The sequence below is a fragment of the Macrotis lagotis genome, chromosome 7, assembly GCF_037893015.1.
Source record: "Macrotis lagotis isolate mMagLag1 chromosome 7, bilby.v1.9.chrom.fasta, whole genome shotgun sequence".
In the NCBI taxonomy this organism is placed as follows: domain Eukaryota; kingdom Metazoa; phylum Chordata; class Mammalia; order Peramelemorphia; family Peramelidae; genus Macrotis; species Macrotis lagotis.
This window is the reverse complement of record NC_133664.1, coordinates 171,444,260-171,462,772: the sequence shown is the minus strand read 5'-3', so window position 1 is coordinate 171,462,772 and position 18,513 is coordinate 171,444,260. Positions and strand designations below refer to the sequence as shown.

Sequence of the window (18,513 nt, the reverse complement as noted above, 5' to 3'; positions counted from 1 at the left end):
TTTTGTTTTTGCCTTGATTTATGGCACCTTAACTGAGGATGCTTTTTTTTTTCTTTTCAGTTTGAGTCAGGACTATTAGCAAAAGAGATTAGTAAGACTGCCTCCACAATCCTTTCAGGTTTTTTTTTAGAAACTGACATTTCTTACAGCTTTAAAACCAAGTAATTCTAATAGCTAAATTCCAAATTTTCAAATCCCACCTCAAACAACTGCTAGATGGGTGATCCTAAACATTTCACTCAGCACCGCCCAGATTTTCAGGTCCCTTACCTATAAAATGGCAATAATAATACTTATAAGCTACTACCCCACAGGTTTAATGAGAAAATGAATATAAAGGCTTTCAAACCTTAAAATACTGCACATATATATATATATATATGTACATATATATATATTATATATATATATTTGAACTATCATTTCTTCTAAAACTTCTGCAACTAAGTCAGAAGGAAATGGAATATTTGCATTCAAAAGGTATGTAATTCCAAGAACAGAATCACCCAGATGGAACTCTGATGCAGATTTCCTAGGAATGTCCTGCAACATGTGATTTGTGCCATTAAAAACCCCATCATGCATTTAAAGGTTAAGGTTAGTGCTGGTTAATTGCTTTAACAAAGGGATTTCTGGGATGCCAGAAAACTTAAATCAACTTTTGTATGAGCAATGGACCTCCCACCATGTAAATCTCAGGTAGAATAATAAATCAGCATCATATTCTTGGCCACAGGAGAGGAATTTAATGGCATTCAAATCTTCTTCAGTTGGAAAAAGTTTATATGGCAAGAGAAGGTTACTACCACTTCAAATCAATATTTCCCTTATTGAATATCATGGAGTCAATTGTAACAGAATTTAAAACAAAATTTTGATTTGATTAAAAATCACAGAATTTTGCAATTGTGAGGGACTTAAAAGGTTACCTAGTCCAATTTCTAATCAAATCATTAATTCCTTCCATAACCTCCCTGAAAAAATAATCATTCAGTCTTTATCTGAATTGGTAAACTCCTTCTCTTAGAAGGCAGAAGCTTACATTTTTGGATTCTAATTGTCAGGACTTTTTGATATACTGATTCACAATCTCAATCTTTCATTCTAGATTTGCAGAAATCTAGATCAAGAAAAATAATTCTCATCCTTCTACATAAAGACCCTTCAAATATTTAAGACGGAAATACCATGTCCTAATCTTCAGTGTCCACCAGCCCTCTCCCACCCCTACCCCTACCTGCAAACCTTCAGGTTTTCTCTTTTAGGTTAAGCATCCTCTGATTCCTCTCTGGCAGTGGTCTCCAGGGTATGGCTCAGGATTCCCTGGGGGACTCTAGCCTGATCCCAAGAAATGTCATTCTCAAGAAAAGAATGGAATGGAACCTTGATGCAGATTAACCAGGAAAGCCCTGATGCATTTGGTTTGTGCTATTAAATACAATACCACATAATTAAAGGAACCTTGGGAGTCATGGCCTAGCCCCAATGCATATGAGATTAACCAAAGAGAGTGGGGAAATGTCATATCTTGCCCTCAGTATAACTAATCAAAACAAATAGTGGAATCTCTAAAATCCAGCACTTAGCCCTCCTCTTTGCTTGTGTCAACTTCCCTGGGGTCTTCAGAACCTGAAATCAGCCCCTTAAGGAAGTTGCATCCTAAAAGATTATTGCACAGAGAGCATTGGAAGAATCCGCACCCTCCACCCATCACCCCATGGCTGCAGTGGCCCCACTTGGGAGGACATACTCTGGGACAGGGGCTAGTGAATAAGAGCCCCACCCACCTTTCCTCTTCTCATTTTGGGTGAGATGGAGTGAGTGATTCTCAAAGTATGAAAGACATGGAAGGATTATAATAAGGATCTCAATTACTCAGGGTTATCAACCATCTTCTAGTTTCCCAGGTCACTTTTAACTCATTTTTCCCCCTCATCCTCATCTTCACATCCACATATCCAATAGCTGCCAGATCTTATTCATCCTACTTCTACCTCTCTCACACATTTACCCTCTTCTCTCTTAAATGGTCTCCCTACAGAAAGTTTTCCCCATTCTAATCCAGTCTATATAAATGCTAAAGTGACATTCCTAAAATAAAGAGCTGATGATGTTACTGCCATAGCCATACTCAATAAATTCTCTACTCAAAAACAAATACCATTCATCTTTATCTCATCCTTTCTTAATTTCTATTATTGTGGAAGGCTTATAATGTACACAATTAGTATAGTGGCACATGAATACAAGATGTAATTTATAAGTAAGAAAATATGCAAAATTTAGGGACACGTGCTCATTTTTATTGATTAGGTGAACATGGAAATAATATTTTATTGACAGTTGCAAGATCAAAAAAGTTCTGTCTAGCAGCATAATTCTGAGTCCTTTCACTACTGCCCAACCTAGTTTTGTTCTAAACTGTCAATAGTCTTTTCTAAAATATGGTACCCAGGGCTGGACATAATGCTGTAGATGTAGTTTGACCACAGCAACATAAACAGTACTATTACTTTCTTTAATGTAGTCCACAGTCACCTTAGTGTTTTAACTGCCTTGTCACACTGGTTCACTCATATTGATCTTGCACTTCATCAAAGTACTCAGAAGTCTTTTGCATGAGAATTACACTTTCTAGTTTCATGTCTCTCCATTCTGTACTTTTACAGTTTTTTTTTAATTTTTTTAAATTTAAGTACAAGGTTTTACATTACAACAATGAGCTGACTTCAAGCCTACCATTCCAGTCTATTGAAATGTTTTTTGGAATAGAGTTGGCCATATATGGTATCACCTATGTATACCTCTCACCCAGATTTGGTAACTAGAAGATAACTTTCCCAAGACAAAAATTTAACTGAATAAGGCCAAGGATAGAACCCTCAGTCACCTGACTGGAAACTTCCTTATAGTTAAATCTAGATCACTATTCTTTAGGGCTAGCCAGGTATCTGCAATTTCCCTCTATGATTTATGAGTAGAGAAATCTATTTGTGTACAACTCTATGCAATTCATAAATAGTATTCATGTCTGTCTCTTCTCTCAAAACACAAAAGTATATTAGCATTAGACAAAATAAAATACACCAATCAGAAAAAGTATTTATCTTATAGTAAAAGCATTACTTTAACTTGTTCCCCCAAGCAAGCTAGTTTTTACTCTAGTCTTTACTTAAAAGATGTTTAACCATTCCTCAAGACTTTATTGGCTTAGGGACTCAAGCTGTGGATGTCAGGTCTTTACCTCCTAAATACAGAGCACAAAGGGGGTGGAGGGAGTGGGAGAGAGATGAACAAGGTTTGTCTGGTATTTCATTAAAGTAAGGCAAGGGAGTAAATCAACTGAATAGACTCAACATGTCCTCAATGCCTGTCCTTGTAGAATACTCATCATCTATAATACCTATGCAAATCATCTTTTGTTAATAATTATTGACTGCTTCTAAGTGTCTCATTTTATTTCTTTATCAAAGTACTAGGGAACTGGTCTGAGTCAGGCAATACATAAAGCATCTGAGAAATTAACAATGATAGTTCTTACGCAAACAGAGTCCCAAAATCTTGGAAAGTAGGTAGGCATGTCTAATTCTTAACCTCTTACAAAATATAAAAGAAGAATTCATAACTTATGGGGGGGTGAGGAAGCATCTCACATCTCTAAAATAAGTTATTTGAGATTTTATACATCTTCATGAGCATTGTATGTCTCTCCTCCCTTTTAGTATGCTCCAATTAAAACCTTTCCTCCTAACCTTTAAGATCTTCTTCACCATCAAAGGTGAGAAGAGAATCCTAGAATAATTGAAAAACTGCTCAGTGACAGTGGATACAAAACAAATCACAAGTGTGATTTCAGAGAGAGGTGTTACAAGATAAAGGGAGAAGTACAAAAGGATGAAATTTTATATTGTGGATGTTGTTTGTCCATTTTCCAAGTAGACCATAATGACACCAGGGAGGTGATGCCATGACAAACATGGGAATTGGATCTAAATAAATCACCAGCCTCACTTTCTCCTCCAGAGTCATCTGGGACCAGAGGTCAGATATGAACCAGGATGACTGGAGATGATTCTGGATGCCTGGCAATCAAGGTTAAGTGAATTGCCTGAGGTCACATAGCTAATGAATGTCTGAGGCCAAATTTGAACCTAGGTCCTCCTGACATCAGGGGCAGCACTTTACCTATTGTGTATATAAATGTATATTCATGTTCCTTTGAACTTTAGCACACAGAGTTTATTATTAAATCCAATGTGGTGAGTCAGGTGATGTGGGACAGTTTGTGTTAGCTTCAACCACAGGTACAGTGATTTGGGACCTAGATGTGACACCCCCCCCCACACACACACACACAAACACACACACACACACACACACACACACACACACACTCTCGCTCTCTCTCGCTCTCTCTCTCTCTCTCTCTCCCCCCCCCCATAGGTCAGGAGATCAACTCACCTTTTTTGATTCATCAGAAGTTCTCTGTGAAGATCTTGATGATTCCGGGAAATTTTAACAGGATTGATTAATTTCTGAGGCTTGATTAATTCAGGATTGTCATCTTCTATGTAGTCAGGTTCAGCCATGACACTTTTCGGAACAAGAGAGGAATCTTTAAATTCAGGATCCTCAACTGTGTTATCTGTAACAAAAAGAACAAATGGTTGTAGTCTATTTTTCACAGATTTTCATGCAAATAGTGGTACATAAAATACATAAAAAAATATAAAAACCAATTAAGGTCATTCAGTAAGGTTTTGCAAGGGGCAGTATCTGAGGCTAAGCTGAATTTGAACTCAAGTCCTCCTGACTCCAGGGCCAGTGCTCTATTCATTGGGCCACCTAGCTGCCCCATGATCATAACATTGTAAGGGTCATTCTGTCTTTATTTTACAATTGAAAAAGCTGAGCTATTGTGAGACTATTAAAAACCTAAATATATAAGCTAGTATATTATTTCACTAAGGCTATTTGTTGCTCATTGCTTCTCAAACACTGAAGTGCACTGAATGGCATTAAAGTGGCCAGAGAGACACAAATGCTCTATTTTCCCTTGGCTTAGTAGATACAGATAGCTGCAGTTTGTCGGCAGTTTTATCACAGTGAATTAAGTTTACCTGGGGTAGGGGTAGGATGTTGAAAATCAAAGAATCTGCTAGAAGGGAAGAAGGTAGAAAAGGATTGCTAACTATTCCTTGATGTCTGAAAGGACTCAAGGGTTGCAAGCTTTGGTTGAAGTTTCAGGATAGACTCACAATCACACCCAGGAGTTCATAAGTTCATACATATATATATATATACACACACACACACATATATATATATACACACATACACATATATATACACACACACACACATATGTGTGTGTGTGTGTGTGTGTGTGTGTACACTATTGCCATGTTCCAACCTCTTTTTGAATAGAAATAGATCTGTGATTTCACTGGTATAAGGAACTCCCAAGGTGAAGAAACTCCCTAGATGAATGTAGGTTGACACCTTCTATACCACCACTTAGAGTTTAACAAAACTACTTAAAGCAGGTGTCAAATAAGCCCCCAGAGGGTCCACTAAAAGATTAAATTTCTGGTTCTGAGGTCAGCACATTCACCACTATACCACAGTTACCTCTGTTGTGAAACAGAAATAACTTAGGTTCAACTCCTATCTCAGACATAAGCTGAGTGTTCCTGGACAGGTTACTTAATCTATACAAGCCTCAGCCAACACCCTATGATATATTTAATAAAACAAAGATGTACTATGTGGCAGAAGAAGTGAGTTCTCTAAACTGAAGAAACATTCATTAAGGTTGATGCAATTCTGGTACTCTCAGAGGACATGTGAGATAAAGTTTCTTAACTCTTCACCCATGGTCCAGTTGGCATCACTGAAGTCCCTTCTAGCAGATTCTTTGATTTTCAACAACCTACCCCTATCCCAGGTAAACTTAATTCACTGGGTTAGTACTTCCACATCTTACAATTCTAAATCTGACAAAGCACATCTTGTATGTCTCTCAGTGACACATATGATGATGAAACCATGGGAAAGGTAAATTTTTCTCTGAGAAGAGAAGTAGCTGGGATTGCACAAGTATTAATCAATGAGATTTTCACAAAACACTCTGCATGTTGATGCTCTGGATGAGAATCACTAAACTGAGTGACAAACTCATTTAACTCATCAATTTTCTTAGGTGCAAAATAATCCCTATTGATGTTTGAAAAATCTCCCAAGGAAGTTGCTATTAAAAACAACATACTGAAACATTTTTCACAACCTCCTTCAAAACTGGGGGAAATAATCCCCACAGACTGCATGGAACATGAGATTTAAAGCAAGGCTGAAATAGATTATTAAAATATTAAAAGTTGTGGGGGGGAAGTATACATTGTCTTCATATAAAGCACATATGGTAATTTTTTAAACATGTATTTACAAATTCTAAGTACAAAATAACAAATTTGAAACTATCAAGGCATTAGCTATAATAATACCAAGTTCAATCAAGCAACACTTAGAACTGACTACTAAAATTATATACCAAATACCTTAAACACAATCTGTCTTAGATGCAAACACTGCCATTTTAGGTAGTCAACAAAACTTTCAATTATTTACAAACCTTGAACAAATGAATTACAGTCATCCCAAGTTGTATATGTTGCACCAATACTGTTTTCTCACCCTAAGTTACCAAAAGCACCATCTTCATTAACTTCATAAGCACCTTTATTCTACTACAGGTATACATAAAAAATAACAGCAATTTCAGTCTGGGTTAATCATTTCAAAAGAAATGCAATATAATTCCAAAAAAGGCTGCGTCTCTTCTCCTCAAACAATAAAGGACACAGCCAAGACAGACGGTGTTCCAGATTCTGTCTGAAAACAGGAGATGAAAAGTAAATAAATGTACAACTACCTATTCCCTCACTGACTGATATATGTCAGTTGGTCACACAGTTATCTTTTTAATGAAGTATAAATATACTATTGCTGTATAGTATAATAGTAGCAGAGTGCTTTAGATGAAACATTTTATTTGATCTCAGGGATTACCCCTAACTTAATAGGAGAAAACCATGTAAGGTGCCATTGGGCACAAAGCCCGTAAATGCTCCAAGTAGGAATTAGAATCATATAAGACTCTTAGGCAGACCCTCTAAACTCCCAGCCTAGTATTCCCATGCCACAGGGTTCTTTACATGGTAGTGTGTCTGCTGTGAGACACTGTCTCAGCTCCACTAGCATTCCCTAAACACAGGCATGGATGTTTATTGAGACTGCCTCTTTTTTCCCCACTCATTCATTCTGCATTTTCTGGAAATGAATTAACAGAGATTTGAGTGCCACATAACTTCAAAAGTCACAGGCTTTTGCTCTCCTGTAGTCATTCTCTTCTGTGGCTACACTGCTTAGGGGGGTACAGCATTTTCCTTCTTCACAGTCAAGGCCATTTTTCTCTTAGTACAAAGAAGCTGCGAAAATGTCCCACCACCATCTTCTTTCCATATACAAATGTGGATGCTTTGTAAAAATCCTTTACAAACTACTTTAAATAATTGTGAGGTAGTGGTAATGCATCATGAATTAGTATCTCCAGTCTGGGAAGCAGAAGATTTATTTTCTTAGTACTAAATCATTCACTAACTTCCTCTATGGCCTTGAAAAAGTAACGTCATCTAAACTCCCTTTTCTTCATTTTAAATTGGGAATACTGAACTAAATAATCTCTAAGGCTCCTTTTAGTACTCTTAACATTCTATTTAACACCAGGAGGAACATGTGGCCAAATTTAGTATTTGCCACAAATAGTGGCTATAAAATAAACCTAAAATTTTAATTTATAAAATTGCCAGGAAAGAAATTAGGTCTCTTCAACCAAGAATTTAGTGAGAAAGATAGCAAAAGTGAGGACAGTGTAAAAGGAATTTGAATGGGACTTAACAGGAAAAAGTATTTTGTCAGAGGCAAGTAAGTAATTTGCATGGAATGCAAGAAAAGTGTTTAAAAACTAGTGAACAATTTCTTGAGAATACCAAAGGAAAATCAGTTCAGATTGTCCAAACTTGCAATATACTTTATATAGCAAATCTTCAGAATACTCTCTACTGAAATGAAGTCCTCTAACCCTAATATCCATGGGTCCTAACTATTTGACTTTTATCCTGAGAGACAGAACTGGAAATTCAGGGAAACAGTTTGAAAACTAAAAAAAACACCATTATGAACACTACAAAAACCTAGGGCTGACTCTCCAAAGTGCTACTCAATGAGAAAGACAATGATTCAGTTTATTCAACCACTAGAGGCAAATGATCTATTTCTTGGAAGATAAGGAAATCCTAGCTTTAAAAGGTTATAGTTTCTTAGTTTTTGTTTTCAATTTCAAAAGGTGTATTCCAGCTCCAGTCCCTGGATTTTTTGTTATCTTTACTATAGCAGGGAAAAAATATCATTTAAGGTGATGAATTTCCCAACTACATTAAGGAAACAAATACTTTATTTCACACCAATCAAGAAATTCATCCTGGTAAAAGCTAAATATTTGCTAAGTTTCATTTGTATTAAAGTGAAAATGTAATTCAGAACTATGAAATTTAAAATCAGAATCAGTGGGAAGAGACTATAATTTTCCATTTGCCTAGACTTCGAAATACTACATAAAGCACTAATGTTTGAGAATCACTTTTTTTTTTAGGTTTTTGCAAGGCAAATGGGGTTAAGTGGCTTGCCCAAGACCACACAGCTAGGTAATTATTAAGTGTCTGAGACCGGATTTGAACCCAGGTACTCCTGACTCCAAGGCCAGTGCTTCATCCACTACGCCACCTAGCTGCCTCAAGAATCACTTTTTCAAAAATCTCATGAAACGATAGTTTGAACAGGTCCAACATATTCTATGTCTATTCTAAACAATCAAAAGTTTTCTTATATTAGTACCATTTTTTTTAATCTCGGAAAGTAAGGGCTTGTGGTCAATTACAAGTAATTTTGCAGCATTTTTTCAGAGGAAACTCAGTCCACATTGTGGTCTTCAATGTTAAGAGGTTCTAGAAGAAAAATACCAGCAGTATTTTCCCTGAATATACATTAATAACATAAGGGGTTTTTTTGCATACATTGAAAAAGAAAGTAAATCCTACAGATTCTATCATCATTTTCCTTAAAACAGAAAGAATGCTGGTTCTAGAGTCAGAGGAACTAGATTACAAGCCTAACCTTGAGCTTTACCTAGGACAAGTCACCTAGATCCCTGGGCAATAATTTAACCAGATCTCAGGTTCACTTTTTGTAACATAAGGTTTCTTCCTTCTTTAGATTTATGATACTTCTGATGAAATGTGTCCATTCTAAAATTAAGCTTCCACTCAGCTACCATGCCCATGAATAAACAATATTACCTCTAGAGTTGGGGATTTTTCTATGTCTATGTAAAACAAAAATAGTTGGACTAAATGCCCTTTCCAATTCTAAATCTATGATAATATGAAAATGGAAGAAAATAGAATATTTCTCTATTGTTCAGACAGGAAAAGGAGGGCAGGTACCCTGGCACTTCCCTCACATCTTACTGGGAGCAGCAGAATATTCTCTCTGCACAAAGTAGGTACTAACAGGCTAAGCTGAAATAAAGTCTTCTAACCCTAATATCCATAGGTCCTAACTATCTGATTTTTTATCCTGAGAGGCAGACCTGGAAATTCATGAAAATAGTTTGAAATTTAAAAACACTATTATGAAACACTGCAAAAGCCACCATCTCCAGGCTCATGGGCACTGGATACATGACCCACAGAATCACCCCTGAAGCCAACTACTGTTTCCCCTTACTGATATCAAAAGGAAGGTCTGATCTTACATATACACAGAATAAGGACAGGAGTACAAAAAGCCAGCATTAAGTAAGAGTGAACTATTCTATTTTTGGGGGGGTTCCATTGTTGCCTCCAGGCAAGTCCCTCAGAGGCTTTCCAAATCTCTATTTACATAGAAATAACGTCTAACAAATAAATGTGAAACATTTGGCAAATAAACTTCTGTATAAATGCCAAAGAATGACATGCTTGGGAAAATATCAAAGGCATTTACTACCTCCCCACAATATGAATCTTTGTAGATGCATCACAAATTTAAAGTACGAGGGACGAAAATGAAGGAGAAACCCTTACAATAAATAGAAGGCATGTTCCAGACTGCTGGACATGAGCCAGTTAAAAAGAGAGGGTGGGATGCTGTCACTGGCCAGTAGGTGGCATTAATTGTACAGGTAAGTACACCTCTCTAATTCAGAATGATAGTGGTATCCAAAATTCTACTAAAACCTGCAAAATAAAAAGTAATAACCTTATTAATGAATTTGTATTATATGACTCAGAGATGTTTAATAAAAGGAACCAAAATATATTTCTAGTATTGGGGTTGCAGTAACACATTATAATGAAAAGAACATGGGAATTGTGGTCAGAAAACGAAGGTTCAAATCCCAGTTCTACCTCTTAACTAGCTTTGTACCCTTGGGAAAGTCACTTCCCCTCTGCATGTCTGTAAAATAAAGCAGTTGGATTAAAACAGGGGCTCATCAGAGATGGGAGTCCTTAAACTAAATTTTTTTTTTGATAAATGTATTTCAATATAATTGGCTTCCTTTGTAATTCTATATACACTTTAATATATGCATTTAAAAACATTCTAGGGGCGGCTAGGTGGTACAGTGGATAGAGGATCAACCCTGGAGTCAGGAGTACCTGAGTTCAAATCCGGCCTCAGACACCTAGCTGTGTGTGGCCTTGGCCAAGTCATTTAACCCCATTTGGCCTGCCAAAAAAAAAAACCCAAAAAGCAACTATAAAAACATTCTTAGAAGGGGCCCATAAGATTCTTCATACTTAACTAAAGGAGCCTTTGACACACAAAAAAGAAAGGTTTAGAACTTCAGAAGTCCTTTTATTAAAGTTTAAAGGACCTTTAGGGTCCTTGTGTGTGAAGCTGTCTTCCCTCCTGGTCTGTGAATGACCATAAGTGTACCCCTCTGCCACGGGGCTGAAGTGCGGGGGGGGGGGGGGGGGGGCTGCTGTTCTGCGGGGGGGCCTAGAATGTGATCAGGATCTGAATGTGGTTAGAGCCCCAGAGTCCTGTTCCAGGGACAGAGGACAAATCTCGGAAGTCTCTCTCCACTCCCCTCCCTTTGGTAAGCTGAGCACTCAAGGCTCAGTTGTCTGGGGACTCCAGCTTACTGGCTCTGCTTGCTTCCATTTTCTGGATCTGGGCTGCCCAGCCACGTTTGCTGAGTGCCCTGAGGGCTGGGTTTCACAAGCTAGCTTTGGCAGAGATCACCCCGCTGATCTTCCAAATTGTGCCCGGTGCTCCCCAGGGGTGTAAGTCAAGGAACTGCCCCTGCTGTCGAGCTGCAGCTCCCAGGCACCCTGGGGCTGCCTCCGGGAGGCTGAAGTTCCTTCATTCTGGTGGGCTGCCCCTCTAACTCCGTGGAGCAGAGCCTTTCCACTATTTTCCAGGTTACCTTGAGCTGGAGAATTACCTCCCTAGATGCCTCTGTGGGTTCTGTCTCTTGAAAATTTAGTTAGTCTTTATTTTATGAGTTTTGAGAGAGAGCACCTAAGAGAGGCTCTTCTCCTGTCGCCATCTTGGCTCCACCCCCCCAAACTGCACCTGGTCATAACTTTTTGTTTTGTTTTTAGGTTTTTGCAAGGCAAACAGGGTTAAGTGGCTTGCCCAAGGCCACACAGCTAGGTAATTATTAAGTGTCGGAGACTGGATTTGAACCCAGGTACTCCTGACTGCAGGACCGGTGCTTTATCCACTACGCCATCTAGCGCCCCTAGTCATGACTTTTTAAGACTATTTGGGAGAGTTGTCTGAATTCCTTTCTGATACCACAGGATCAAAAGTCTTTCAACTGATTTGAGAAGGGGCCCAGGGATTAATTGTGTTCCTGTTCTAGTCATAGTGGCCTCATGGCCATTCTCTTTCTGAACCTCCTTTTTCTGAAATGTACCCAGGGCTTCATCTCTACCTCTCACTCACCTCTCAGGCATCATTAAATCAATCTTTCACCTCTCTCCTTTCTCACGTTAAATGACAAAAGATCATTATTGTATTATATTCAATATGCTTTGTATTTATTTATGTCCATATTGTGTAGTCTCAGGGGAATTTTTTTGTCTTTATATCCCTAGAGCCTGGTGCAATGCCTTACACATAATACATATTCCATAAATGTTTTTGGAATTTAATTATTTCACATACTTAACGAAATCTTCAGGAAAGCAGAATCGGGAAGGTGATAAAATGCTAGGCTAGGAAACCAGAAACAGCTAAGTTCAATTCCCACCTCCAACACAAACTGGTTGCTGATATAGGGCAAACCTCATGGAACCGCAAACACCCAAGAAGATAAAATGCAAGAGGTGTTCAGATATGATTTGTAGAAGAAGTTCCTCACCCTCCACTGAAGTCACAGGTTTCATAAAATAATTAAATAACATATCCAGTTTGAGAGATATAACCAATTTTAAACCTTGATTTATCAAGAACTGAATAGGTCTGATCCAAGAGATCCATCACTCTTGTACATGTTACCTCCACTAAGTGTACATGTAGTACACTTAATAAATGATAAGTAATGGATTAATTTTTTGCTAAGTTCTTCAGATACCATGAATGAAATAGTTCATCAAACCTTCCCTTGACCCTTCCCTATATCCTTACTGGAAAGGTACCTTTCTCTCCCTTGAACTTCCAGAGCCTCACTCTTACTGGAAAAAGTCTTGAAAAATATCTAATTTTTATTACTTTATTTTACAAATGTTTGAATTGGGGCCTAACTTTCCAAGGTCACAAGGCATTAATCAGACTAGGTCTTTGATCCTCCAAGTCCAATGATCTGTCCACTCTACCACACAAACTGAAGCACCCTAAATTGAACTTTTTTTAAAAAAAAAAAAAGAATTTGTATTTTGTTGAATCACAATCACATCTACATAAACCTAAAAATATACAATGGACATATTATTCAGTCTATAAATTACTCAATTCTGAAATATGATTACCTGGTAATTATCTGGGATTACCAAGAGACAACAGGAGGTTGATGAGATAACAAAATTTTACAAATGCCCTTAAGTCAAGCACTAAATTTCATATCTGACATGTCATTCTAAACATTTTTTAATAAAATAAGTAGAACACATTTCTGCACTCATGAGATCTGACACGGGACTTCCAGACAAAACTTAAGTCTCATACCTATAACAAATAAGGCTGAAAGACCTGGATCAAAATACAAATGAATATAAACCCAGAAGGCAAATAGGAAGGTCAACTTGAGCAGCCAGCCTCAATATGAACAAAGAGGTTCTGACCGAGTAATACACCTGAGTGGAATATTCCCAATAAAACCATTTCAGGGTTAATATTCCTAGTGAAATCCTCTCAGGATTAAGAAATATTAAAGAACAAACTATTATTCTTAAATTATTTCTAAATTGTATTCCAAACAGGTGACTTACTCTCCTAACTTTTGATAAGACTACTTTTACTGACTACTAGAAGGATAGTAGACTTTTTCCCCCATGAGAAAAACCTTGCCTTAGTTCTGAAGAAGCTCATAAGACTCCTCTTGTTTGATGATAAGTAGACTGTTCCTAGACCTGTTCCAAGGCAAGGAACTTACTTCAATAACATAGTTATAATCCTGAAGGTTATTCTCACCATCTGAATAGTGAGGTAGTATTTTATGAAAACCTTTCATTCTTTTCTTTGTTGCTGGGGTAGATTTTCACAAGTAGAATATAACTCTGAAGACTAACTAATGAGCTGATAGAGAAAGACAATAGTGAGGAGGAGGGGATTGTGTTAGGCCATATAATCTTGCTTGACCTGTCAATTCAGGGCAGCTCCTTGATCTTCAGTACCTTTGTGAGACTTGCAGTTGTGCCCTTTGCTCGAGAAAAGCCAAAATAAACTTTTTTTTTTTTTGCTCAGAGGAGTCTCTATTTTTTTAAGTGGATTTTTATCCCACACACACCTTTGTATAAAATGGGCAAAAGAGAGACCCACAAATCAGACCAGGATTTATCTGCTTCTCAGTCTAAGTTAGCCCAGTCTAAAATTATCTAAATGAGAAAAGCTTAAGAGTGATTTTACAATAATAAACTCAGAATGTAGGGCTCTTTCCCAGCAAAGAGCCTGAATTCATTTAAGCAGAGGAAATTTCCACCCGAGTACTTTTAAAGAAATTTTGGTTCTTTCAGAATGCCATTGTCCAGGTCAGTCCTCATTCTTCCTGCCTTGAGTTGTTCAACAGGGTGGGACCAGATATTTTCTCAGTGAAAAAAATCTTACTACTTTGTTCCCCTTCTGGCTAGATCACAAAACCTATAAGCAATAGCTCTACTTTGCATTCAAGATAATAGTCAAGTGAATAATATTGCATAAAACACAGAATACAAGAATAAAATAAGGAAGTTTCTCATTTACTGAGACAAAACACAGTAGTAATATTTCCCTCATTATCAGCAAGGATAGTTCATAAACATAAGGAATTGACTTTTCTCAGTTCTCACATTTTTTTGGACATCTCTAAAGCCCTAAATGTTTCTGATAAGATCAAACTTTCCTATTTGATACTTCTTCCTCCTTTAGCTTCAAATTTCATTTTCTCTTGCTACTTCTCTCATTTTTGTTTCTTTTGGTTATTTCTCTTCTTTCTAAATTTTAAATAGTAGAGTTTCCCCAAAGTTTATCAGATGGCTTTCTGTTCTTTCTCTTCATTCTCTCCTTTGGTGATCCTCATTCTCTTTCACAGCATCAATTAACATAAGAGCATAGATTTTTAGCTAGAAGAGACTTCAGAGAGGCAATCTAATCCAAATTCCTTATTTTGCAGATGTCCCCGACTACAATCAGTACCCTTTCTACTTTATCATGCTGTTTCTATATGAATGATCTAATCTGAATGTTGCAGCTTCATCAATTCCCCTCAACTTGATTCTCACTACTTTTCTGTCAATGGTGTATTATTCTTCCAAACAGTTAAGCCAGAAACCTAGAAGCAGAATTGTAACTAGGGTGAGCAAGAAATATATATATCAAGTAAAGAGATGAAATTTTAATTAGCATTTGATAGACAATGTCTTTCTGTTTTCCTATTAAAAAATGCTGTGCATTTTATTCAAATTCTACATTTTCCTGAAGTTTTACTAGACAACCCTGACAGCAATCTACACTGATTTGAACCATTGTCTGTAATTGCCTTTCTTGCCTATATCATAGTTGTGACAATTAACAATATCAAATAAATGGCTTTTCACATGGATAGGGCCAGTATCCCCAGTAGTACTATAAACCCAACAAGGCTGGAACTTCCCCTCTGGGAGAGGTGATTCTCTCAATAATAAACTTTCTTTTATAATTTGACCCTTTGGTAATAATTTGGCATCTTTTCAATGTGGGTAGTTAATAGTTTTTATCTTATTTGCTTAAGAGATGAAATAAAAGGTCAAAAATAGACTAACTTTTAAGAAGAGAAATCAGTCTCCAACCAGAAAAAAAAGGAGGAAGAAAAGATATAAGGGGGTGGGGGGGATTGAGTCACAGTCCAAACAGAATTTCCTAGGGAAAGATTGGTGATGGATGAGGTAGAGCTGAAGAGAACCCTAAGTATTTACATTCAGTATCCTGATCTCTTTAAGATGCCTGGAGAAGACATGGCCAAAAATGTTATAATACAGGTCAAAAATGTTTGTATTTGTTATCTGGGTCATATAGGGTCTTTTCTCACACTCTTTGGGGGCTCTTCTCTTGCTTTTGATAAGGGAATGGAAAAGAGAACTAAGCAGTAATATAAACCAGTCTTCTTGTCAGATTAAAAAATAAATGCAAGCACAGAGTATGGCACAAATATTCTCATTAAGTAATTAGTGATTCATTAATATTTGGAATTTAGTATAAATATAATCCCAAGAGGCTGACACTATTTATAAACTACTTCAAAGCTATTAAACTTAAGACTGCTATTGTTTTGGAGAAGTTCTATTTCAGTAGTTCTGACTAAGACTTTATTTTTCTTGTTAACAAATTCAAGCTACATAATGAAATTTTACCTTCAGGAGCATTCTTTTTAATGTAATTAACAAATGATAGGCATTCAACATAATAATGTTTGTTCTTCATTTTCAAAGAAGACCATGACATCAGATTCCATGACAAGCACGTGAATTGGATTTCAGTAAAGGGGGGAGGGGGGCTGTGCTAAGTCACCAGCCTTACTTTCTCCTCCAGAGCCATCTGGGTCCAGTGGCCAGATGTGAATCTGGAGATGACCCCTGGGTGTGAAGCAATCAGGGTTAAGTGACATGCCCAAGGTCACACAGCTAGTGTCTGAGGCTGGATTCAAACTCCTGTCCTCCTGACCAAGACCTGTTTCTCTATTCACTGCACTACCCAACTGATAGGCATGCAACATATATTTACTGAAGACCAACTGAATTATATAACACTGTCATAAGACTGAGGTGAAAAATACTCAATATTTGCTGATAGTCTAGCAGCATATTGTCAAATTATCAACCAGTGGCAAAAAAAGTAAACTACTAGATAGTTTTCTGTTATAGTTTAGTATAACTAAACTGTCATACACTCCTTCCCTCCCATTATATCCCCAGCATAATATGTGCTCATTAATTAAGGTCATACTCCATTTTGTCTTCATCTTTATCTTCCCAGTACCTGATTGTGCTTTCCCTATAATAGGCACTTAAATATTTGGTGAATTGGATTGCTGAAGCATCCATTGCTGGGTTCAAATTATATTGTATATGCCTATGCAAAGTCCTATTCAGATGTTTTATTATCCTATGAAGATGACCCTGTATCAGGTTTCACTGAAGTAGAAAGGTTTTGAATATGAATATAGTTAAGCTTCTTTGAAGAAACTAATTGCTATCATAATAGGGATATGGAGGAAGGGATTAAAAAAAACAAACTCTTAACAGATGAATCTGACTACCATTACTGATTTAAGTTTTAATACAAAGGGACTTTTATCTCATTAAGACCACTTATCTTACAGTGAAGAAACTGAGACTTGACCAAGGTCACATGTATTATTAGAGCAAGAGGTAGAATTTGAACAGAGTTTGGATAAGTTTCATCAGGCTGAAGTGAAGAGCCTCTTGGAACAGAGAGCCCCATCATTTGAACCCGAAGTGCCATTCAATTTTGGTGGACCTTGAAGTGCTTTGTAGAACAGTATTCTAAAACAATCCACTATCATAATGATTAACTGAAGATAAAGGAAGTCGTTGTACCCACTGATTCCTTTAAGGGGAAGCCAGACCAAGACAGCAGAGAAAAGACAGGGACTCAACTAAGATCTTCGAAATTCCCCAACAACTTTAAATACTACCTAAAAATGAATTCTGGAGCGACAGAACTTACAAAAGGTCAAGGGGGGGGGGGGGACAATTTTACATCCCAAGATAACTTAGAAAGTTAGCAAGAGGTCCATACCCCAGGGTGAGAGTGAAGTGCAGCCCAGGCAGGCAATATAGTGGGAGCATCTCACCAAGTCAACATCAACTCCAGGGGCACTAAACTGGCAACAACTCTGGAGCTCTCAGTCACAGGCAATAAAGGGGTGATGGCCAGAAGGCGATTACTGGATTCCCTTTCCCAGTATCAGGGGTACACTTCTATTGCACTGAACTCTGAGAGGGCAAAGAGGAATACTAGCACACCAGAGCTTGTAGCAACAGGGGAGGAGGAGGAGGAGGGACCTAGTTAAGATTTCCAGGATGGAAAAAGAAAGCTTGTGATCACCCCCAGACCAGAGCACAGGCCAGAGCAGTGACCAGGCTTCTTAGAACAGACCATATGGGAAGAACTAAAACCATATCATCCCCAGAACTAGCTTTGAAAATAGCTATTCAAAAATCCTGAAGCTGGAAAATGAGTAAACAAACACAACAAGAGAACCTGATTGTAGAAAATTGCTATATGGTGACAGGGAAGATGAAAACACTCGTGGGAAAACAAAAACAAAGTAAAAACTGATATATCCAAACCCTCAAAGAAAAATATGACCTCCAAAAAAATAAATAAGAGAAGTAGGAGAAAATAAATTTTAAAAAAAGAGACAGGGATGCAATAAAAATCACAAAAAAATTAAAAAGGCAAAAAATACTAAAGAAAATAACAACTTAAAAACAATAGGCCAAATTGGTAAAAGAGGCACAACAATCCACTAAAGAGAAGAACACCTTAAAAAGGAGAACTGGTCACAAGGGCAAAGATGTACAAAAATTCACTGGAGAAAATAACTCCTTAAAAATAGAATTAGTTGATTATCACCACTACTACTCAATATCGTATCAGAAATGCTAGCTTCAGCAATTAGAGAAGAAAAAGAAATTGAAGGAATTAGAATTGGGAAGAAAGAGACAAAACTCTCCCTCTTTGCAGATGACATAAGGGTCTACCTAG

At 37.3% G+C, this 18,513-nt stretch overlaps 1 protein-coding gene across 4 annotated transcripts in view; it reads right to left on the bottom strand.

Annotated features, from left to right (window-relative positions):
* The window catches only part of FAM107B (family with sequence similarity 107 member B), a 371,993-nt gene that overhangs the window by 10,191 nt on the left and 343,289 nt on the right, over window positions 1-18,513 (bottom strand). For all 4 annotated transcript variants that reach the window (XM_074194078.1, XM_074194081.1, XM_074194079.1 and 1 more), the window contains one exon: window positions 4,462-4,645. In XM_074194078.1, coding sequence (XP_074050179.1) covers window positions 4,462-4,645 — 184 coding nt within the window. The remainder of the gene's footprint in view (window positions 1-4,461; window positions 4,646-18,513) is intronic.